The sequence below is a fragment of the Falco biarmicus genome, chromosome 1 (assembly GCF_023638135.1).
Source record: "Falco biarmicus isolate bFalBia1 chromosome 1, bFalBia1.pri, whole genome shotgun sequence".
Classification (NCBI taxonomy): domain Eukaryota; kingdom Metazoa; phylum Chordata; class Aves; order Falconiformes; family Falconidae; genus Falco; species Falco biarmicus.
Genome location: NC_079288.1, coordinates 20,530,618 through 20,555,345, shown reverse-complemented (window position 1 = coordinate 20,555,345; position 24,728 = coordinate 20,530,618). Strand labels below are relative to the sequence as shown.

Below are 24,728 nucleotides of genomic sequence, written 5' to 3'. Positions count from 1 at the left end.
GCGGCTGCGGGAGGCGGGGGGGCTGGGGGGGCAGGCAGCGAGGACCTGGGGGGAGACGCGCAGGGCCGCGGGTCTGAGCCCGGTTCCAGGCGGTGTGTGACGGTACCGCGCCCCCCCCGCCCCGAGGCCTGCCGGGCCCCGCGGCCGCCCCTCGCTGCCTTCCGGGAAGCGGCCCGGCCCCCGGAAGTGAGGACACACCCGCCGCCGCCGAGGGCAGCAGCGCCGCGCCGCTGTGAGGGGAGCGCCGCCGCGGGAGGAGCGCGGAGCGGGAGCGGCGGGTCCCCCCTGCCGCCCGGGGCAGCCGGTGAGCCGCGGCTCCGGGCCGCTTCGCTTCTCGCTGAGGGGCCGGGGGGGCCGCCCGGGGGCTGGGCTCGGCCCGGCTGTGGGCTCGGCTTCCCCACCGGGGGCTGCCCGGGGGTTGTGCCGCTGGGCCCGGCTGCGGGCTCGGCTTCCCCACCGTGGGGGCTGTGCCCGGCTACGGGTAGGTTTTCCCTGCCGGGGGGCTGCCCGGGGACTGTGCCGCTGGGCCCGGCTGTGGGCTCGGCTACCCCGCCGCGGCAGCTGTGACGATGACAGCTCGGTGGCTGCCAGTCTGTCGTCTGTGCGTCCCCTCCTCCTCTCCGCCGCCGGTCGTTATAATTGTGTGACTCTCGGTGGCAGGGGCGGCTGAACCCGGGCCCCGCCGCCTCAGGCCCCGCTCCCGGCCACTCTCCTCAGGGAAGGGGCAGGCCGGCCCCCGGCGGCCCGGGGCTTGCCATACGGAGAGACTTATTAAACCAGCTTCCTCCGTGTGCACTTCCTAAGGTGAAAGGCTTTTTTAATTATTAATAATTTCTTAATTCTCTGGGCGTGTTTCAGTGGTCAATCAAGGTGAAGGTGTCACCGATAACGTTCTAATACAGCCCCTCCGCCTGCCCGCCCGCCGCGTTCCTTGAGGGCCGAGGGGGTTTTGCCCCTTTGCTTGTAAGTATTACGGCAGCATGGCTTCTCCTTGTCAGCCTGGGGGTTGGAGGCCTTGAAACTCAAAGCTTGGAGGGTGTCGGAGGTGCTGAGCAACACCTTTCGAGTGCCTTTGTGAGCGTTTGTCACCGCGCACCCTGTGCGGTGTTCGGGCTGCTCCCTTGAAGCAGGGAGTGGCAGCATTTTCAGAGGGCGGCAGGCACCAACTGATGGATGACGCGCTTGAAGCAACAAAAAAAATTCTCCTCAGGCGTGGTTCCGCACCCTTTTAAATCCTAGCGGGCTGCGGTGACTTGGTCTGTGGCAGGGGCACCATCGCTGGTGTGATGGATTGACTGAGGGGGTTCTTGGGAATAAAAAGTTTTTTTGGGCTGAGTGGGGCCCTGGTCTGGCCCGGTGCTGGGAGTTGGTGGCACTGCACAGTTCTGGAGAAAGGGTGGCATTTTGGAGGTTGTGATTTGAATGTGTTGTTTGGTAAGACTTGGCGTACTTTCCTTCTTTGATCTCATGGTCACAGAACTGTTTTGGAAGCTGCGCTTTGTGTTGGCAGTTCCTAGTGCAGTGCCCTGGGATGTGTACTGAGCAGCTCCTGGTCCGTCAGTTACCTGAGACTCCTTTGGGACTAATGACCGATCGGCATAGAAGGACATAGAGTTTTCCAGGAACAGTACTTTACTTGGAATTGGATATGTGGCCTTCTGGACATGGTTACACAAGCGTTTTGCAAGGAGGAGGCTTAGGAAGAGCATTGTAACTCTATGGAGTGCTCTGCTGACAAAAACCCAAACCAACACACAATAAAAGTGAAGAATAGGACATAAAGGAAATTATGCCAATTCATAAGATCACTTTACAGAACAATCTATGGTAATAAGCTTGAAGATGGTTCATGATTCTGGAATTTAATTGTGTTTTGCAGTGTTACCTAAGCTAGAACAGTCTCTTAACTCCTGCCTTCCCCTCCTGATGTTTGCTGTATAATCCCCAGTTATTGCTATCGTCCCCCCCTTGTGACCTAAAACGAAACCTAAAAGTCATGCTTGTGAAGTCCTATTAAAGTGCTGTCAGTAACAAGTCAGGTATGAAGTGCAAAAGATGTTTTGAAGTTTTTCTCTGAGCAAACTTAGCTTTCATCTGTATCCAGGTGAGTGTGGTTGACATTTTGGCAAAACCACAGAGCATGAAGAAGCCAATCGCTGCTGGTTCTGAGGAGATTTTAGAAGTTTTAGCTAATCGTCTTCATATTCTTGAATTCCCAGTCAAGCAGTACAAAGCGGTTTTTAGATGTTTCTTGTGATTTCATTTAAAAGTGCAGTTATGTGTCACATGCAGATGGTGAGACACAATCTCTTGGTTCATGAGTGCATGCTGCTCCTGGCTGAGTGGTCATTGCTGTGGGCAAATTAAGAATTTGATGTGGACAAACAAAACTGTAACTTAAGGTCTGTACTGATGTTGGAGAGGGGAAGCATGTCTTCACATGGAAGTGACTGGTGAGCTCTGTGGGTAGGGTGTTGGAGCCTCGTGGCCATTAGGTTTCAGAGGTTTGAAGTAGTGGCTGCAATTTCCCATCAAATTACAGTACCAAACAGTGCGGTTATTTTCAGGTGGGTGATCAGGATCATTAGTTAGCAGCCTGCCCTGTTTATACGAGGAAACAACTGCTACAGCTGAAATTTCTTGATTGCGAGAAAGATGCACATTAGAACTGTGAAGACTCATACCACGTATTTTGCAAAGATAGCAACGGTGTTTCCCAATTCCTAAGTTATCTAATGGCTTTTGTATTTCTGTTCATGAGTCTCCTAGATCATATTGCCCCACCCTTTCCTTTAGAGGAAATTAGCTCATGTGTAATTATCCTTCTGCTAATTACATGCCTGAATGTTTAGGGTTACACATGAATCACGACTCTTTCAACACTTGGGTGGCTCTTAATTTTGTGACATTTGGGTCAGTGGTTGCTCTTTGGAGATCTTAACTCGATCCCATCCTTCCACCTGCTCGGTTTTGATGTACTTTCTAACTTACCTCATAAATGTGTTTTCAGTAACTGAAGTTGCCTGTGCTTTTAGGTGGGACTCACAACTCTCTTGATCTGATGTGAAATATGGTGTACTATTCAGGCACTAGTGAGATGTAAACCAGCAACCTGTTACTGTAAGAATTGTGTGTTTGGAGACTTCCCAGTTTTTCTTCTTTTCCTGCTTTAAAATCCCATGCCTGGGGGATAGCCATTCGTGACCAGGCAGCTGCAGTGAGTGATACTGTGTGAGACATAGTGAACACTCTTTGGAGCACATCCTTTTTTTTTTTGGTTGGGTTTTTTTTGTGTTTTTTTGTTGTTGTTGTTGTTTTTTTGTCTTGTTTTTTGCGGGTTTTTTTTGAGAAGAATCAGTTGTTCATTGAGTGGTGTGAATATTTAAACTTGAAGAATCAAGCCACGTTCGCTTCGGTCCAGTGGAAAGACTGGTGTAGGTTGTTGCTAATAGTTGTGCCAAGGTTTTTTTTTGAGAAATCTGTTGATTTCAGGGAGTAAGGTAAAGAGAATGAGGGGGGGAAAAGCAACACACAAAACATAAACCAAACCAAATGCAAAAGGAGGGATTCTGAAGTTAGGAACCTTTGTTTTGTTTTGTTTGTGGTCAGAAGTGTAGAAGACTGAAATAGGCTTCCCAGGTGTCAAAGACAGTTTCATACCCTTGTGCCAGCTTGCCTGTGTTAAGTCTGTTATGTGAAGTCTTTTCCTTTTTTTAGGTACGTTTAATGAACTTCGATACTGGTATTGAAACTTATTTACAGAACAGTCTTACAAAGTCACTGCTTTAATATGCAGAGTTATTTAGAAACTGTTTTTCATAGTTTGTAATAATTATAAATTGGCTTGTAATTGCCTGTTACTAAAGGTGTCTATAGATTGGTTAAATGAGACCCCTTTCTAATCCACTTTGATATGTGAACTTTTCCAACCAGCTCTTCCGTCAGAGGTGACCTAAGCAATCCAGAACTGATAAATAGTTGATGAAAGAGTCAACAGCCTGTCGTGGCAGTGGTGCAGTCTGCATCGAAGGTAAAGGTATCTGCCTACTCAGTCCCTGGCAAGCGAGGCAGGTACGTGGTAGAAAGGAACAAGAAAAACAAGCTGGTGGTGTCTGAACTCTTGATAAATCTGTACTACTCCCAAAGCTTATTTCACACACAGTGCTTTTCTTGAAGCCAAAGCTGTGTCTGCAGTCTTTGGAAGCCCTGATGCATTATGAAAATGATCTTAGGTTTATTGCTGAAAAGAATGTGTTATGTAAGTGTAGTCTCTTTCATGTGTGTGTTAAATCAGCCCTTAGCGACAGATCCTATTTTGATGAAAGGAGCCCCTTTTTCATACCACATAAAAGCTAAGAATGCATTTGCTCTTTACTGTGACTGTGATACCTGCTTTAATAAGTTCACTGTGAATTTTTCCTGATACTTTTTAATCTGGTTTGTGGGAAAACTAGAATATAGAATTTTGTTGCTGTTGAGAGCTTTTGAGTCTGATACAAAAGGTACAACGTCCTGAAGCAGTAATTGCTGTTACTTCAGTCCCCATTACGGGATACTGACCAAAATGGCCTAAGGATTTGTGGACTTACAACTGGAGGAGGGAGCAGCTCTTGGAAACTTACAGCTAGTTTTGTGCTTTATGTAAGTGGCCTGCCTATCAAGAGATTACATGTGATCATCAGGTGTTGGCAAACTTTTGAGCCCTCTTATCCCATAGTTTTTAATTGTGAAATAGTACTGATCATGAAGATTTTGTCTTTAGTCCTGTGGGAATGTAATGGAAGATCATTAGAGAAAAAAGAAGTAAAATGAGATCTGGTTGCCTAATTCTGTGTCAGTGCAACCTGGTTAGTTCTGCACTGTTCTTGGTGAACTTGGGTGTCTTTTTATATGAGCGGTCCAGATGCCAGAGACTGGACAGCCAGCCTGATATGCTGGGGACTAGACCCGTACAGGAATGTAGGCATCTAAGTTGGATGGAAGCGGGGTGTTGCTGCCAGTGTTTGGTGACTGTGGTAGATTGTGTTCTGGTGTTTGTAGCTGTTGCAGCGGTGTGTAGGGAATTAAGGTTGTAGATTGCAGTCTGCCAACGTTGTCTGAAGACTAAATGCTTAGATGGAATCCCTTTGATTTCAGTGTATCCCTATTGCTTCCCATGAGAAATGTGGGCTCCTAAGACCTGAAACTGAAGATCCTTGAAAACTAGACCATAGGGTTTTTTAAGCACCCGCATTCAATGAATAGTGTTGTACTTGAGGTCAGTGTAAAACATTGCTTAGAAAAACCGTTTCTTCTTTCCTCTGCTCTTCCCCTCAACTCCACCCCTGGCTGGCCTTAATGCTTATGGTTCTTTTTCTTTGATAATACTTGCAACAAAATGCATGTTTCCTATGTCTTAACTCTTTCTGTGTTTTCTTTAGTAAATTTTCAAAGGCAGATTGAAATATGTGACTCAGGGAAAGTGATGTGGCTGTCAGCCAGCGGTATTTTGCAGAAAAGTTGGTTTTTCTGGTTTTGGCTCAGATGTCTGCTTCTATGACTGTGGTAACCGAAACCCTGTGCTGTTTGCACGTATGTTTTCAGTTGCAGCTTTGACAGAGTCACAGAGGAACTGTTGGGCAGACAGCTGGTTTATCCTTCCGAGAAAATTTATGTGAATTTCCATTTTCTCAAGTAAGCGCTATGGTTTATTAGATATTCTTCTTGGATGACAGACTTGACAGGAAAAATCTAGGGGTGTGAGCAAGAGACAAGAAACCTCTGAGCTGGTAATTGCACTTTTTCAAAAAAGTATTTGCTCTAAGTGAACAGGTGCTCAAAATACTACTGAATAAACTGAAAATTAGAGAAATCTAGGTACAACAGGAAAAATGTGTGGATAGGAAGATATATTAGATCTTCAGAATGAACTGCATTAAAGCAAGTATAAAGCGAATTTTGAATTAAACCACAGTGGGATGGGTTTTTTCATATGCTAGGCATCATAACAGAACTAAATATTCTAAAATGCTTATGAAAAAGCTACAGAAGGAGAACTGATCTGTCATTAGAGACGTTTGGTGTGCAACCCTTCCATTATATCTAACATAATACGCGTCGTCTGCTTCATCTACCAACAGTGCACAAGTATTCACCTGCTCTTGATACCTCTGCAGTTTGCAAAAATAAAGCTTGGTGTCTAGAACAGCATGGAAAGCTGCAGCTGTGGGCAGCCGCTGCAGCTCGTAGCGGGTATGCTGGCAGGCCAGTGGGTACTGGCCTGGGAATGCATGTGGCAGTAAGACAAGGAGCTCTTTGGTGTCCTTACAGTCTAGTCCACTGTTAGCTGTGGTACAAATACGCTGATTGCCAGCAATGGGACAGCTTTCTGTGCTGCAGTTGTCCAGAATAAATCCCCTGTTGCAGTTGTCCAGAATAAATCCCCTGTTGCAGTCATGATGTAACAAAGTTTAAGAGCCTGGCTTTTTTCTGAACTTTTTAAAGGGGTGCTGCTAATTAACATAGATACTAACCTTTGATGAGATCTAGTACCGGTACAGAAAAGCTGAAAAGAAGATTCTGTATCATGGTGTTTGTGAGATGTGTAAGGAAGTGTATTTTCTGCTTTCCCTGATGATATACACAGCAGAACTACTTGAAGGACTTTGTTGAGCAAAGCAGGTATGAGTATACTTTAAATTAATTACAGGTGTTTGCTCCTGGGAGGGAGACATGGTGCTTCTTGAAGTTGTTGAGTAGTGTTTTATTTGGGATACAGCACATGTGAAAAGGATGTTTGGTGCAGTGCACCTCTCCAAATTGTACTAGTTAATTTTATTTGAGATCTGATCTTCTGGTACTTTGTTACCCTTCTTGATTAGATGACTTTTTAATCTTTTTTTTTTTTTTTTTTTTAATGTGGAAGTTTGTTACCTTCCTTACTATTGTTTTCCTGGCTTCTCACTGGTGAGGCAGTGTGAAAGCTGTTCAGAGTTGCCTGCCAACCTCTCTGACTCCAGGAGAACAACAAATTTGCTCTTTCTTTTTAGATTATGTTACTCAGAAGTGAGCTCAGGTCGTGAATGAAAATAAGAGGTCTGACCATGCAAAATAAGTGGTGTGACTGTGCAAATACACTGAGGAGTTGATCTTTGAATAAAGAGTGATACACCCTTAGCTGGAGTGGGAGAGAAGGAAGTAGAGAAAGAAAAAACGCATTTTGGACACTCAAAAGTTCCAACAAAACATTTTTAGGAATGGAAGATCATAAAGTACACAGAGATTTAGTTGCAGAAAGTTGACTTGAGATGGATTTTTCATATTCAATTTATTAAAACTTGTTGAGTTATTCTGTTTGTTAAAATATAAATGTTGACCTGCAAAAATTGGCTCTGAAACTTTTTTTGTAGTGGCTGTATGTCTTACAGCAGAGGCATTCTGCTTCCTTCAAAGTGCAGCATGGGATTTCTTCATACTGATTCAGGGTGACCTCTTTCGTCCCTGGATCTGAAACCGATGTAACTGCAATCGAAAATGCTTGAAGGGGAGGAGACAGAACAATTTGATTTCTAGTGCAGCTGTTTACGAACATCTCCTGAAAGCGTGCAAAAAAAAAAAAAAAAAAGAATCTGGCTACTAAGAGACTGCTTTGCTTACTCCAGGGAAACCTGCTGAACTGTGACACTAAACAGAACCTTATTTTTAGTTCTGATGTACACAAAGGCTAGTGGGATGCCAAGGCACTTGTGGCACTAGTGTGTGGCTACTCTGTGGATACAGAAAGCTAATGTTTGTGCGTCTGTATAGAGATAGTGAAAGTGCGCAGCTGGTGCAGAAACAGTATGCTGTTACGCTCTCAGAAAGCAAGACGTTGATGTGAGGTAGAAGCAAGGTCATCTCTTTAATTCTGCTCCTTTAGTTTTTGAAAAATCTTGAGTATCTGAAGCACGGTGCTTTTGAATAAGAACAGCAAACACTTGAACTTGTGAAATTGGCTTACAGACTGCAATTGCCAAACTGTTGTAACTTACTCCGCTGTAGTGGGTGATAGGATCAGGGATGTTATTTCCTTGGGTGATAGGGATCGGTGTAAAATTTCTCTGAAGTGTTTGTTATGAAAATTTTTTGATCTGTTGTGTCTGTATAGCTAGCTCCCTGTAGTTTACAACAAAAGCATTCAGACTGATCAGCTTTACCATTAATGGCAGTATTGAAACTTTTATGCATGGTGGTTTTTTCCAGTACAGGCACCTGCAATAGAAGTCTCTAATCAAAATGCTGCTGCAGCCTCTGTTTTTAGGAAGTGGTCTTTAAACTGGATCAGAAGCAATTGGAGAGTTTCAAGCTTTTGCTTCCCCATTCTTTTCAGAATTGGTGATAAAGGGCATGTGTAATGCTCTGAGAATGGGCTGTGTTTGCAAATACTGCCAACATGCAGTTTCTGTCCCAGGCTGTGCAGTTGACAAACACTTGACGTTTAATTTCTGGTCTGGTAGATAGATTGTCAGTCAGCAGATCTGTGTGCCATTATAGTCAGCATAAAGACCTTACTTGAGGAATCAGAAAATGAAGGTAGTACAAAAACCAAATTATTTTTGTGATAGCTTATTTTCCTCTGTTAATTGTCCATATGGGAATGAAGTAAAGCGCTCTCAAGTATTTAAAATCTAGTTGTTCTATTTTGCTTTGCAAAAGCGCATTAATGTCTGTTTAGCTGTCAGACTTTTCTGTGGGAAAGAGAATATTCAGCTGCTTTCCATCTATATAAATGAGAAAATGTGTGTCTATAAAATATGCCATTAAGAAACTGATTCCCTCAATATACAGGTCTCTACAGTGAAACTATTTTAGATTATTTTTAGGAACTCGTTTCTTTCAAAGATAGAAAAGATGTTAGTGGAAGGAGTCTTAATACTTACATAAGATGGAATATTTAATTTGTTCACCCCTCAGAGAAAATCATATGTGTTTCCTGTTACTTTACTTAAAATAACTTGTTTAGATTAATGGGAAATGTTAATCATTATCAGTCTTTTAAAATGGTTGATCTTATGTAATTCTGCTTGGAACAAAATAGCTGTTACTTCCTATAGCAGAAAAAACTACCTGTGGTACTGACAGCTGTGCATATCATGTCTGTTCCACTGGATGACCCAGAGAAGAGTGTGGGGCTCCTCCTGAGACTGTTGCGTGCAGGAGCTTCCAGGGGTGAGTAACCTCTGCTGGGCAGAAACATGAGCAACCAGAGGTCCACATTCCTCAAACATATGAATGTAGGGGTCATTATGGATCTCAGAGGAAAACAAGATTACTCTTGACAATTACTGATGTTCTTCAGTTTAAGAAAATCACTTTTCATCTTGCTTTCCGTACATTGCATCCCAACGTGTGTTCTGTTTTCCTTGTGTGATGTTAAGTAATGTGCCGGAGGCGAGGGCAGGGTCTTCAAACTGTGGGACAGTGTTGGTTTAAAAATATTCTGGTTTTCCTGTTGGAGGAAGGATGTCCTAGGGACACTTTTGGTTATGAATGTGAGAGCAAGAAACTGAATTGCCAAAGGGCTTGCTCGGCTTATGCAAAGCACTTTCTGCTGAGGATTGCAGGAAGAAAAAGGGGCTGGATTTGCTGACAAAGACCTGCGTTCCAGTGCCTTGCTGTGATATTTCTGGTGTCTGTGTGTGTCAATATTGCAAACCGAATGTTAATGTTTTAATATACAGACCTTAAACTTGCAAATGCAGGTGATCCTGTGCTGCTTTTCTCCTAAAATGAATCCAGCATTTACAATTAGAACAGATTAGTAGAAATGCCCTTGGGAGCAAGCTGGCATGTGGGATGGTTTCTGTCAAGCAAGAAAAGAAAGAGGAGGGGTGGAACATTGGAAGACAGGCTCTGCACAGTGGTGGTGTAGGCATGAGAATAAATCTTTTTGTGCAGTTTCTATATAGAAATTCTATAGAGCTGTGCTGTATTATAGACACCCAACTTGACTCTGAAGTAACTCGAGTACTGAAGGAAATGGAGATGTGCCTCATCTATGTTAATGTCCCCTGCTGGGTTAGCTGTGATACCTGACTGTGCTGTGAAGACATACTCTTTGAGGCCAAAGATACGTTACCTGAAGCCTCACCCGTGTGATTCTTTGCAAAGACAGTCTCAGCCTCAATACAAACCTGTTTACGTTTTGCCCCTTACTCAGTTTGCTTCCTTAGTTGGTGACTGTAACTTTCTCCGTTTCTTTTTCCTCCATTGATTTGTGCCTCTGCGACTGTTGGAATAATGTGCTGGTGAGATCAGAGACTTGTGCCTTTTTCCACATGTGTACGTAGCTGCGCGACTGGTACTGCTGGCCTGCCCTGGGCCAGCTGTCTCGTGCTGTTTGCAGGTCAGAGCTATGCAAACACATCCCAATGCTGCAGTTGGCTTTGGGGGCTGTGTGGTTATATAACTGTGCCCTTCCTCCTGTAGCCTTTATTTTGTTGCTATGGGACTGTTAAATAATTAAAACAGGTGACTTCTCTCTAAAAGGCAAGCCTTCAAAAGAAATTATTTCTGGCAGGCCATTATCATGTTTCTGTCTTGTAACCCTTCTCTCTTTAAACAGGAAGAAAATGAACCTGAAATCTGAACGCAGAGGAATTCATGTTGATCAGTCGGAGCTACTGTGCAAGAAGGGATGTGGTTACTATGGCAATCCTGCTTGGCAGGGATTTTGCTCCAAGTGCTGGAGAGAGGAATACCATAAGGCCAGGCAGAAACAGATTCAAGAGGATTGGGAGCTGGCAGAGCGGTAAAGAGCCCTCTTCATTGGTTCATCTTTTACAGTAGAGTGACTTCACTGAAGACTATTCCTGTCTCCTATTTTCTAGTCCTATGTGCTCTGGCTCAGTTTCATCATAAGTTCTCAAATTTGACCTTTCCAGCAGGAATAAAAATCTTCCCTTTGATGCAAAGATGAATATTTATGACATTCTAATTTAAGAGGTTTCAAAAGAAAGTCTGCGAAGTAACAACTGTAAACACCCTCCAACATCTCAACAAATACTTTGACCTAATTTGCATAGTGAAATCTGTAATTCTGACTAGCAGTTGGAAGGGTGAAAGTGACAATTTTGATTAAAACACCTCTGCCTCTGGAGATTGCAGTTATTGTCTTGAATATAGTCATTGCAATGGTTTTACATTTCAGCTACTGATTCAAAAATGGGGTTTAGTCTTGTCTGTGGTCACTCATTCAAAGTTATGGTTAAGGGTTAAACCCAAAAGCATCAAAGCTTTAGCATTAATAATTTAGGTAATTTTTCTAAGCGTGTATTTTCTGCAAAGCAGTCTAGTTTTCCAGGTGTGATAAATGCTTGACTGTGAAAATAGGTGTTCAAGGAAATCTATGCTTGCGTGAGAAACGCTTGCATGCTTCTCATGCTTGCATGAAAAAACAAGAGCAGCTACAACTGCTTTTTGTTGGATTTGGGTCAAAGCACAAGCATTATCCACTGCCTGAAATACGGCAAAACATCCTCTTTGTACTACGGCAGTCCTTTTTGTCACTTCCAGGTGTGAGTTACATGACATCCACTCAGAATTAATTGTTTCAGGGCTATGTGGATTTCTTGAGATAGAAGAGCATCTAGCTGTTTATGGAGTTGATGGGCAGTTGACACGAGCTGGCCAAGATGTTTGTTCATATTGACACAGATTCTCTACATACACTTACCTTAATGTGTTAGTGGTGTATGCCAGAGCTCTAGGAAGAAGTACAAATGCCAGAGAGACCTGACTGCACTTGAGTTTGGAACCCTTTGGTGAACTTGAGCTACCTAGTGGTATGTTAACCAAGGTCGTTGTGGGGGAAAGAAAAAAAAAAAAGGCGTTAAGTTCACTGTTGACGTCAGCCTGCCTGAAGCAGGTGACATCTTTGGAAGCTCTGTGAACTTGAGCTGGGTCCATACTGTTGGTTATAGTTTGGAAGCCCTAAGTTTTCCGATACCTAAATACCCTAGACCTTCTTACCTTAGGCCTCGAAGTAGTTTGTTTGCTTTTAAAGTTCTCTTTACTGTCTGGCACTGGAACAGATGAACTGCAAGGAAAGGTAGAAGGAAGTGCTTGAAACCTTTTCTAGCCTAACCAGAAGGTGCCAGGTAAGCAGTTGAGTACAGTACAGAGGACGTGTAATTTTTTTTTCCTATGCCATAAATTTGGCTTAAACAGTAAAAATCTAAGTATTGAGTCGATAGTTACACTGTCAGTCTTACAACGTCTGTGGACAATGAAGTGGGTCATTTAAGGACTTCTTTAATAAGTAGCTGTTCAGTAGGGAGATGCTAAAGGCACAGATAAGCTGTGATTGTTGTAGTGAACAGACAGGCTTGTCAGCACAGATAAGACACAGTTCCTACCTCAAGAGACTGCAGATGCATGACCATTTATGGTCCATCCTGAGCTGGATGGATGTTCAAAGAAAATTGCCCTTCAAGATGCTAAAAGGTTGAGCAATGTAATTTAACCTATTTTAATCCTCCTGCATAGGAAGAAAAGTAGCTGTTGAAGGATCAGTATGTTTGCCCTCCCCTACTTTGTGCATGTATGTTAAAAGATGGGCTTGGTCTTTGCAAACCACCCATCAGTGTTGTAGTGAAGTGGTTTGCTTCATTCATTCATTCAAACATTCGTATTACCAAGACTTTGAAAACAAATTATGACGACAATGATCTAGTTCCCAGAATATTTCCGAGATTGTGGCAGGGTATTTCACTTGCTCAGCTGTGAGCCGCAGTTTTTATCTTCAGTAAGATGGTAAGGGGTTGCCTGTGGGTAATAGGTTGTGAAACTCGGAACATGATGGCAGGGAGGAAGGCAAATGAACCGGTTATTGGAAGTTCTTCCATAGTCTTTCCCCTCACCTCTACCTTTGTGGCATGAGGGGAAGGTGACCATGATTATACTTCAGTCCTCTCTCTTTTGACCGTACTACTTAATCTTCCCTAGTCATCTTGAGCTTTCCCTCATTTTTGCCATTGCAACATGGAAAGAGCGGACGTAATGTAGTGAAGCTTTGCTAGGAAGCAAGAAATTAAGATGGACACAGAGGAGAATTAGCATGTCAAATGAGTAATTAATTTATTACACAGGAAATCAGCTTATTTGTGCTGGTTTTAAGCACTTAAATTAGACTTAACTTTTTCTAATTCCAGGCTTCAGCGTGAGGAGGAAGAAGCATATGCCAGCAGCCAGAGTACCCAAGGAGCACAGTCACTGACCTTTTCAAAATTTGAAGAAAAGAAAACCAATGAGAAAACACGAAAGGTCACTACTGTGAAGAAGTTCTTCACTGCTTCTTCCAGAACAGGAGCTAAGAAGGGTAACTCTCCTTTGTTTCTAATGGTTCTGTTCAACAAATTAAGTTAGAAAGTGTTTTTGATGGATGTATTGTGCTAAAAAGCAGAGTAGCGCTCTGTGAGTTGTTAAAAAGTTGGAATAATGATGCTTCTGGAGAGCGATTGCTGTATGTGAAGTCTTACTGAAAACCCAGAAAGACGTGAGCGTTTGGGTGATGCCAGATGTATTTTAAATAGACCATTGCACTTCTAAACCTGTGGCCGTGTTTGTGTTATACAGGAGTTCTTTCATTCAAGTGTAGTATAAATGTGTTCTTGGTGGGGGTCTACCGCTGCACTGCTGAGTGGAAGTATCTTGTTCATATGATGCACATTCTTGCTAGATTTGTGAGTCAACCATAGTGTGATGCTGTGGTTTCGTTCTTGAAGGGGAACTCTTCCTGAAGAACGCAGGAGAAAAGGTACTGGGTGTCAGTCACCTCTAACAAACTGCTATCTCTAAATGTGATAGAAATGCTGATATAAAATATGAGATGATGCTGCCATAATGGATCATTTTGACAGCTTTAATGGAAAAAAGGAAATGTGTAAGCAAGGGTGCCTTTAAATGAAAATAAATGAGAAAGGGAACTTAGTTGTGTTTATGTGTATGTGGGTTGTGATTGTCAAGTTTGTGGTTGGCTGAATGTTTATTCTACAGCATGTGGTACAAGTAAGAATGGTTCATGGCACTGAAGTCTTTGCATAGCAATAACTTATATGGGCAAAACCTGAAAAATGCTAGGCTGTGGAGTAGCCATTTCAGAAGAAAAAGCAACATTAATTTATCTTAGCCTTATAGGCGATGGATTTCCGTAATAAGAAATTCTAAATATGTCTGAATTTCATCTTAGAATTTGTCTTGGTGCATGGGCAGCATTTGGCTAAATGAGGCATTCAGCTGTGTAGTAAAAACTTTTTTTTTTTATGTTCATTCTTCTCACTTTCCATATTTTCTTTATTTATCCCCTTCACTGTCTCTTCTGACATGCTCCCACTCTTGGTGTCTTGCTTGCTTTTGCATTTATTTCAGTGGCTCAAGAGAAAATCGTTAAGCAAGGACAGCTTGGGAGGGAGCGAAATGCTGATAACATTCTCAGGGATTTGAAGGAGATTTTTACTCCCTCCTGGGAACTGGCTTCCCCTACTGAAGGTAATGCAGCACAGCTTGAGCAAGCTGTCTGCTTGATTTTAGCAAGCTTACTTCTTGGTTGGGCTTTGCAAAGTACAAACTAGGGTTGTGCCAGTTATAACATGTGCTGTTGAATATGAAGATGGCAAAAGAAGCAAGTCCAGCATCTTGAGGTAAACTTGAATCTCTAAACCAATTCTGTGCTTTTTGGCAGGGAGAATATAGGAAGGAATAAAGGTGAAGCTTCTTTTGAGTTTTACTTTAGGATGGCATTTGAAGGATTATGCAGTTTCAGTAAAATAAGAATTTTGTAAGAAGTAGCTACTTCATATTTTTATCAAAAAATAATGCCAGGTTGCCATTATAAATCTGATTATAAGCTGAAACTAGTTCAATTTAGTAGTTCACACTTCAAGAACTCTTGCATTCTCAAAACATCTCCAGATGTTTGTTATATTAATCAAGAAGACAATTTCATAGCAAGAGAAGACATACTAGTTTCATTTAAACCAAAAGGATACCGAAACTCTGGATGCAAACAGCTTTAGGATCTTGTCCTATGCTATTTGGTTGGAATTCTGATATGTTCTCCTGACTAAAGAAATTGTGAAGATGTACAATTCTTTATTTTGCAAATTAGATGAAGATGATGAATGGGTGTGTATAGTAGAGCTAATGACAAACCCTTTTTTTTATATTCTTGGCTTGGACTCAGATCCACGACCATGGCACAACCATAGTGAATCACTGGAGTGCTAATGTTCTGCTGTGACAACTAGCATTTTTGTAGAATGCCTTGAGAAAGATTTTAATATTAATAGTGTTTATTCTTTGTAAAGGTGATCCTTTCTTAACTCTTCCCATGCTCGCTCTTTTCATTTTGGCATATCTCCTCTACTAGGTTCTCTTTAACTTATTCAAATGGAATTTCTGTTCTGATAATCAGCTTCTTTTTAGTTAGACTTAATTCTTTCAAAGTACATGGCAAAGGTGAAAATATTTTGTTACCGAAAGTACGTTTGTTCCTGCAGTCCTTAGTAATCAGTGCATGTTCATTTTCCTTAAATCAGGATTTTAACATAGAGATTACTGAAGTTGCAACATTTCTGAGTGACTACATGTAAGTTTTGGTGGGACTCATTAAAAAGACAGTTCATTCTAACATTCAATTTTTAACATCATGCCTACCTCAACAGTAATTTGCCTCAGTTGACTACATCTCTCTAGTAACTAAAAAATAATCTATTTTAAATTTGTGACTGAAAAAATCATATTCATGTTCCTTAAGGTCAAATAGCAGAATGAAGTTCATTATTTTTATAATATAGTGAACTCAACGCTGAAGTAAGTAAATAAATCTTCAACTGTTCTTTGAACTCAGTAATTGATCTTGGAAAAAACATTTTATAATTCTGCCCTTTCAGAAGTGGTAGCATTTTTTTTTTCTTTATTATTTCCAAACTATGCTTTCTGCTTAACTGGTTATGTAGTACTAAATGTGATAAATTTAGATCAACCTATAGTAATGGTTGCTGTTCAGCTTGAATACTATACAAGCATTCTACTTTGGATCTTGGGTATAAAGAAGACTGGAGGAAATCCCTCTGGAAAAGTGCTCTTGTGTAACTAGAAAGGTGATTGAATCGTATTTTCTATCTTGATTGCTACAGTTGAAATTTAAATCTTTGCAAAACCATTTTCCATTCTTATGAGTTAAATGCCATAGACGTTGTAATGGTACCTGACCACGTTATTATCCAGAGAAGCTTATGCTGAAGTGTAGAGGTCCTAACAAGTCTTGTGCTTTGGTCAGATGATCGGTGCTTGTTAGTCACTGGATTGTACAGCTTTGAATTTACTAAAGTGCTGCATCTCTTTAAAAGCAAGTAACAAACAAACAGATGAGCTACCTCAAGTCCAAATTAAACACACCGAGTTAAATACCCCAATCCCATTTATTTCCTTTTACTTTGGAGTTCTGCATGTATGCTTATTGAAACAAGGACTGTTGTGTTGTGCATGTTAATATTTTCAGATTTAAAGGTATGTTTGTATCGTGTTGACCATGAATATTTTCATGTTTTCTGTCTCTCTGCTGCTTGCTTTTCATCATATTCATTTACATCATCTCTATTCAATCCTTCATTTTGAACAGTGTTGGCTGGCAAGTTGAAAGGTGGGTGAACTAAACTTGGGTAGCGAAGGTGTTGGATCAGTCCAATTAACTTGCAACATGCCTTGGAAAATCAGATGTGTTTGTGTGGAGAAATTCTGTGGTTGCAGCTATATAAACTTGCATCCAGTGCTGTGTGCAGTCTGTGTTCCTGCCTCCTTCCTGAGTGCCAAGGAAGTTCTTCCTTGAACAGACGCGGTGCTTCTGCTCTTGCTGAAACACAAATGGCCAAGTTCTCATTTGCACTGCAGGCGTGATTCTGTGGCATCTGCAGCCTAGCAAGGAAGGGCTGCTGCGTTTGCACCAACCTTGTGCTCCCTATTCCTTCTCTTGCGCTGCTCCTGCTCCTGGGAACTGGTGGGAAGCCAGCCTGGGGAGCTGATCAAGCTGAAAAGTACCCCCAGAAAGAGACGCTAATTTCTGACTAGGACTGCCCCAAACTAGTACTCCCTGAGCTACTTCATGAGCCAGCTGAATGAGTACTTGTGTTGGTGCAAGCAGAGGAGCAGGAATGTAAAAGTGAGGGAGAATGGAAAAGGGACCACTCCATTATCTTTAACTGCTACAGAATTCCATCTGGAAGCCTTGATTTTATGGAGATATCTTACCTGGGAATGAAAATGTAAGAAATCCAAAAGCAAGCCCGTGTTACAGTAATCTCCTAATACAATAAAAAGGCCATTCGTGTAAATGGGTATGTGGCTATAAATGTTTCACTTCAGTGGAATACTCATTTTCCTAGAGTTCTGTTCCATAATATCCAGCTTTTCCCTAGTAAAGCTGGAGAAATAAATGCTCGTTCATCTGCACAGTTGAAAAAAAAACAACTTGAAGTTCTAAGACATGTTAAATGCTTCCTGAATTCATCCATCAGTGTAAAAAAAGCTAATCTGATGTGCCCAAATTTTCTCAGCAGAGATCCAAGAAGCCAAGGCTCCCAGCCCTTCTATAAACCGGCAGGCTAGCATCGAGACAGACCGAGTATCCAAGGAATTCATAGAATTTCTCAAGACATATCATAAGCCTGGACAAGATATCTATAAGCAATGTAAACTATTTTTGGACACAATGAATCATAAAAGGGTAAGTTTTACATGCCTTTCATATAAAATAGGGAAATTAGGGAGAGAAAGAAAAAAATGCTGCATTTCTTCCAGCAGTTTGTTCTTTATATATTGTACACAGGAATCGAGCTGATAAACTTAGCCAAATGATCTAGTGGCAGTCTTAAATTTGGAATGCCTTGCTTTTTGATGTGGTATGTGACAAAAGAAACCCTCCAGCCCCGGTATCTCGGGTATCCTGAACGAACTTTCCTTTGCATCCCAAATAAATTAGTTCGGAATAAATCCCACATAGTCTGTTGAACAAACAGTTTTCTAGTTCAATATGACTTGTGGAAATTATGGTGTATTACATAATGAGTTTTTAGATATCTTAAGTCTAAAAAGTTACTAAAAATTACAGAATCAACCCACATATCTCCTTTTCTTTGAGGAAAGGGAACTTGACTGTGGTGGGGTTTTTTAATATGGAATAAGAGTTACATCTTAATTCTCCATTAAAAAAAATAAAAATGAAAATTTAAAATTAAAAAGATGAATTAATGTGTGTGTAGTGCCACCTATGGTTGAAATGAGTCAGTGTTCAGCACACCTCTTTTTCTTCCCCTACCTTTCTTATTTATTATGTAGTCGCTGAAATTACATCCTCAAATTTGACTGTAAATTAAAGGGAGTTCTGATGGAATCTTGCATGCCGTTCACTTTGAAAACATCTTGGAGGTGTTTTTTCTTTTAGAACTGATTCATTCTGAGCATAGAGTTTGTGAAAATAGTGTGTAGTTGTTATTGGTTAAAAACACTGAAGGTACTCTTACTTCCTGATTCCTTGGCAGTTCGTGCTAGTCAAAAAGAAGTCTTTGTCAAAACATCCTGTTTGCTACTACGTGTAAACCAGGCCTAAAATGCAGCATTGCCATCATTGCTGAGACTTTGTGTGCAGGATAACTGTCTAGTTTTTGGCCTTAGAGAATTCAGAACTAAGTTCTTTCTCCATTTTTTTTTTTTTTTAATGTATGGTTTTATGTTGCCATTTAGTGGTGAAAAGTGACTTGATCGGTAAAGTTAACTTTAACTCTTCAAACCTCTGTGGTGTTCTTCAGTAGCTCAGTTAGTTAATGTCCAAAAGAAGGTGTTGTTTTCACAAATAACATTGTGAAGCTATTTCATAATAACTTCATTGTTAGAGGTGTCTATTGTATTGATATTCTTTCAAATTATGGTTTATGTTCTCAGTTTTTTGATATACTGTAATCTTCTAAAAAGTTAGAGACAAAACTGGGAGCAAGGATTCTGCTTAATAGTCTGCATTATTTTGTTGCTGTTACTCAGGGATGGGGGGCAGGGGGAAACAGCATTGCACTTGTCCAATTCCATTGCTGCTATAAATCTGTTCAGCAAAGAAACATGAGTCTTTCACATGTTAGAGCCAAGTACGTCTTGGTTTCTTATAATTTTTGAATATGATTTAGCCAACATAAACACCACTGACAATACATTTGCATTCTCAGACTGTTACTGCAGCTGGACGCTTTCCTTAAACAAAAACAAAACATCAGAGGCATTGCTGCCATTTCTTCCACATATGCACACTTAATCCGTTTTCTGTTACAGGACTTAAGTATTGAGGAGCAATCTGAATGTGCCCAGGACTTCTATCAAAATGTAGCAGAGAAATTACAGACACGTTGGAAAGGTACCGTGCTCCTCTTCCTCATATCTTCTGTTGAAAAAGTAATGATTTGAGCATAAAGCCTCTTGCATTTTCAAGTAAAAAGAAAGCGTTCCTAACCAGCTTTCAGAAATGCTATTAAAGAATTCTAGTACCATAGAACAATTCCCAGCAGCACCAGTTCTATAAAGTTTTGCAGTCTGAATTACTTGGTTTTACAGGTTTTTCTTAAACTCTCAATTAAATGGGGTCCAGTTGTTTTCATTTCTTGTTCTAAATTCAACACCATTTGTTTAAAACTGAAGTTGAATGTGTAGTCTCTACCCAATTAACAGACTGTGAGCCTTACATTACACTGTAATGCATAAGAAGCCAGTGAGGGGGAGTCTTTCTGTTGTGGACTGCTTTTATGTGCCTGGTATGTAAGTGGCACAGCTTAAACATACCTGGGGATTTTGTTAGACCTAAACAGGAACGGAGGACTTGGAAGACTTGACTGGATTTATTCTCAAAGACTGTATTTTCAAGCAATGTTCTTGTAAGCTACAAGGAGCTGAACCTGATTTGTGTGTTGAATGTGCTTCGTTGTGAACCTGTGCATGTACTGACTTTGGCATGTCACTGTGCTGTTCTCACCACTGTAGTTTTACTTCTGCTGTAGAGAGTGAAAATACTCCCAATATATCCATTCTTCATTAACTCAGGTTAGCTCAAGTTAGTAGCACTGATTCAGTGCTGTTAGGACCAACTTGTAATAAATCTTCACAAGAGCCACAGAATATTTTATTTAATGTATTGGGGCTGGGATTTGTACCTTTCAGTGTCCCCTGAAAAGGTTGAGAAAGCAATGGATCAGATTGAAAAATACATTATGACTCGACAGTATAAATATGTCTTTTGCCCTGAAACGACTGATGATGAGAAGAAAGATCTTGCTGTCCAAAAGAGAATCAGGTGAGTCTTTCAAAAATGGCTGAGTAATCTGCAGTCCTGTAAACGAGCTCTGGATCAAGCATGTTAAAAATCTTTTGCTGTGCACATAAAAATGGCAAGCTTTTTAACCAAAAGTGTTAAAAGCACTTTATTTAAGAAACAGAATGAAGAGAATGAGTAATGAAAGCGACTAAATTAGGAAAACTAATTGGTTTGCTTTTGTTAAATTATAGCAAAGAAAGAAGTGTTTTTTCTGGAAATAAATTACTTCAGTGGAATAAACTAGCTTATGACTGGATTGGTGCCTCATTTACACAAAGCACTCCTTGTGCCTTGAATTCAAGAACCAGCTGGTTTCAAACACCTGAATGTTACTGGCACAGAACAGTTTAATTTTTTTTTTTTTCTTGTCATAGGGCTTTGCATTGGGTAACTCCACAAATGCTGTGTGTTCCTGTCAATGAAGAAATTCCAGAAGTTTCTGATATGGTCGTAAAAGCAATTACAGGTTTGTGAATGATGAAGTTTACAATTACAACTTTAAATTTCTTATGTCTTGCTCATAGACGTTGTTTTCTGCTGTCATCAGAAGGGGTCCAGGCTTTTAGATTTGCAGGAACCTTTGTGGTATTGGACTAGTATGTTACCTGTGAAGCAGGAATAACTTTTCTACTACAGAAGTGTTTAGGCTTATCTGATCTATTTGAAATACTTGGACTGAACCAAGAAGTGGTTGAATAAACAGATACTTTTGTGGAACAGCAAGCACCAGGGATAAAGATGATGCAATATTAGTTTTGTCCAGTAAGTGTTCTACTCATTCAGGTGTCTTGATTACTATGGTTTTAATGATTTGAGAACCTTTTTATCTTACAGATATTATTGAAATGGATTCAAAGCGTGTCCCTCGTGATAAATTAGCATGCATCACCAAGTGCAGCAAGCATATATTTAACGCTATTAAAATCACAAAAAATGAACCAGCTTCTGCTGATGACTTTCTTCCAACACTTATATACATTGTTTTGAAGGGAAACCCGCCCCGTCTGCAGTCTAATATCCAGTATATAACACGCTTCTGTAATCCAAGCAGGTTAATGACAGGAGAAGACGGCTACTATTTTACCAATCTGGTAAGTGCAGGAATAGTGTTGACATTTTGTATAAAACTGTCTTTTATTTGGATGTAGGAATTCCCAGTAAAGGCAAACACAGCATAACACAGAAGGAAAATTAAAACTAATCTTACAAACAGTGGTTGAGGTTAGTTAGAGTACAGCAAGTTCTTTTGCTTTGTATTTCCTCACTTTTCCTTCTCTGCTTTCCAAACCAGACAGTGCTTTGCATTCTTTGTAATATTAAACTCTTTTATTTGAACAGTCTGATGCTAAGACTTGGGTATATTTTTATTCTGTGAGTAGATAAGTACTATTTGTTCATAAAATCCCAAGTTTGGACTGCGCAGATGTTATGGATGCAAAGTTCCCCATGTAAGCCCATCAGAGTTTTGTCTCTTCAAGGGACTTTAACCTGTGGAGGTAAATGGGCTTTTTAAAGCTTCTGCAGGAGGCATTTGTTGGTGTGATTGTGTACCTTAGAAGGAATTACGATTAAGAACTTGGCTTCTCTGCACTTCATTGTAAAGCAATTTTTGAGGGAAAATACGTAGTTGAATGAAATACTTAAAATGTTAGAAATTCCTTTCAGTAGGAGGAGAGCATCTACAAGGTAAGATGGGCTTTCACATTCCTTCCTTCAGAAGAGGAATAGAGAACATAGCAGATCTCTGCTGAGCACATTATTAAATATTTATACAGTGCTTTTGTCTAGTTGTCATGTTCTTTCTGTTCTCTCACCTCCAAAATGCCGTGACCCTGAGGTTTGTAACGTACGTTATCCGGTGGGTCAGTACTGAAGTGGTGTCCTTCCTGTATTGTTCTCAGAGTTTTCAGCTTCTTTAGACTTTGGGGAGAGGAAAGAGGCATATGAACTGTCTGATGTATTTAGCTTCTGGAAAAGCTCTTTAGGAGCAATCTGTTGAGACATTAAATAAAAGAGTTACTGATTTAACAGCAGGATAAAATAAAATGGAACACATACATTCCAATCTGCAATGCGCAGTGATACTTTCTCTTTTCTTTGTAGTGCTGTGCTGTGGCCTTCATTGAAAAACTGGATGCTCAGTCTTTAAATCTAAGCCAAGAAGATTTTGATCGGTTTATGACTGGGCAGACATCCCCAAAGAAGCAAGAATCTGACAGTTTTTCACCTGATGTGTGCCTGGGTGTTAAGCAAATGTATAAAAACTTAGACCTCCTATCTCAGCTGAATGAGAGACAGGAAAGAATTGTCAATGAAGCCAAGAAGCTTGAGAAAGACCTGATAGATTGGACTGATGGAATTACAAAGGAAGTCCAAGATATTGTTGAGAAATATCCTTTAGACATAAAACCAAAAAATCAAGCCTTAGCAGCGATTGACTCTGAAAATGTGGAGAATGACAAGCTGCCCCCACCACTGCAGCCTCAGGTTTATGCAGGGTAATTATCAGTGTTAACATTGAAAAGCATTATTATCTTCACCTAGTGCTATCTGCTACTTGGGAAGGGAAGTAAATTTAAGGCTAAAAAAATCAGATGAGCTTAAATCAGTACATTTTTAAAGGTACATTTTTTTTGTTAAGTGTAATGACTTGTATTTATTTTAGTCAAGTAGATTTCTATTAGGCTTTTGTGGGTTTTTGAACTGAATTTAAATTTTCTACACAAACCAATGTAATTTTTAAGCAACACTAGTCCATTGACATCTTTCCTGAAAGCTTCCTTCTAGGCATGCACTTACTTCTTTTTAATAATTAGTTTAACTTGAATTTGAGTTCCAGCAGAAACTCAAAAGGTACCAATGTTAGTCTGAATTTATTCTGTAGCTGTAAAGATTAAATATATATTGTAAAATATGTAAAATTGTAAATAGATTTAAAAATCTAATGTTTCAGCTGTGCATGACATCTTGTGTGTGTGTGAAAATGATATAAAAGTATTCATTTTAGCACCTTTCAGTTAAATCATATTGCAGTATAAAGGCAAGCACACTGTTAGTGTTTCAGTAAGCTAGATGGTATAACTGATGAATTCCAGTCAGAGGAGGATATTGTTGTAATGATTTGAAAACTTGACACCCATCTCAATCTACTTTGTTAAAAAAAAGAAAAAAGTTATTTAAATATGACATTTCTTCATGTAAATGTTCTTTCTGCTTTGTCAGTACACCTGATAGCTTTCAGTGGTGCACGTAAGTGCTGATACTACTGCTTTTGAAGAGAGTGTTGAATCAGGCTTCAGAAATGGGAAGAAATTTTAGGTTTAAAAATTGCATAATGTGGAACAAAAAAGGGGTGGGGAGGGGCCACTGCAAGAGATGCACCAGAAGTGGCTTTCTTTTCTGGCATTGCCTAGTAATTTCCATCAGTGGGCTAGGTCTTGATCGCTTTTTTGACAATCCTGGTAGATAAATAAGTTGATATAATTAGAGGCTGCTTTTTAGAAGCATGAGTCGTTGCTCTGAGCAGAAAAGTGCACTCTGTTTTCACAGAACACCAGTTGTCTGATCTTCAGCAACCCTCTTTAGCAAAGGGGCTTCCCTTGCTCTCAAGCATTGAGCATCAAGGTAAATGTCGCTTTGTCACTAGGAGTTTAGATCAGTGTATTTCAAGTTAAGTATACTAGCTCATTCTGCAAAAAGTAACCTCTTGCAATATAACTTTTTTATGCCAGTGAAACATTTTATATATCATTTGAAATATCTTCCAGTTAATCCAGTCTGCCATTATTTGTTTGTGTACCTGAGATATCTAACATAAAGCTACTTAGCTTGAACCACTTTTAAGCAATGTTAAAATCTTACTATCAAGGAGGAAAGTACCTACCTCTTTATTATGTTCCACTGCTTTAAAAACACTGTTGTTTTAAATTTGCACTGCAATAATTTCAGACCACAACTGTGATTTGTCCCTTTTTTTGTCAAATGTATTTAGCCTTATGAACTATGCATTATTCCCAGTGTTTCAGAGATAACCAGCTACCCAAAATTCCACTGCTGAAGTGAAGCAATGAGCTAATCAGATGATCATAAGAAATTATTTAATGTATCCATGTCTCACAGTGCCCAAGTTGCTTAGGATCTGACCAGTGCTTGCAGTAAATAACACTGTAAAGTCTTTTTTTTTTTTTTTTTTTTTCTTCTCTCTCTATAAACAGTAGGTGCTAATTCTGATGTCCAGGTACACAGGTTTTCCTGAGGAGGGGTGGGGGGAAAGCAAACTTTTAGCTTTTGTGATAATTGCCATGTTTAAATAAAAGTGTGTACATTATACCCTTGTTAATGAGTTTCTAAAAATCTCGTCACT

The 24,728-nt window shown here is 40.4% G+C and overlaps 1 protein-coding gene across 6 annotated transcripts; it reads left to right on the top strand.

Moving 5' to 3' along the window:
• Nucleotides 1-186: 186 nt before the first annotated feature.
• Nucleotides 187-24,692, top strand: RABGEF1 (RAB guanine nucleotide exchange factor 1). Of its 6 annotated transcripts, none has more exons than XM_056353526.1 (11): nucleotides 187-304; nucleotides 10,583-10,768; nucleotides 13,170-13,336; nucleotides 14,386-14,505; nucleotides 16,640-16,660; nucleotides 17,574-17,740; nucleotides 19,333-19,414; nucleotides 20,212-20,344; nucleotides 20,740-20,831; nucleotides 21,200-21,456; nucleotides 22,469-24,692. In XM_056353526.1, the coding sequence occupies exons 2-11, from the start codon at nucleotides 10,590-10,592 to the stop codon at nucleotides 22,865-22,867; spliced, it is 1,617 nt and encodes a 538-aa protein (XP_056209501.1). In that variant the 5' UTR covers nucleotides 187-304; nucleotides 10,583-10,589; the 3' UTR covers nucleotides 22,868-24,692. The 6 variants fall into 6 exon arrangements, with proteins under 6 accessions (XP_056209501.1, XP_056209493.1, XP_056209518.1 ...); XM_056353518.1 differs by having other exon boundaries at nucleotides 17,571-17,740; XM_056353543.1 differs by lacking the exon at nucleotides 16,640-16,660.
• Nucleotides 24,693-24,728: the final 36 nt, after the last annotated feature.

Coding starts and splice junctions, on each gene's coding strand:
- RABGEF1 (XM_056353518.1), top strand. CDS start 10,590: ATGAACCTGAAATCTGAACGCAGAGGAATTCATGTTGATCAGTCGGAG. Junction 10,769..13,169: donor GATTGGGAGCTGGCAGAGCG/GTAAAGAGCCCT, acceptor TTCTAATTCCAG/GCTTCAGCGTGAGGAGGAAG. Junction 14,506..16,639: donor ACTGGCTTCCCCTACTGAAG/GTAATGCAGCAC, acceptor CATTTTGAACAG/TGTTGGCTGGCAAGTTGAAA.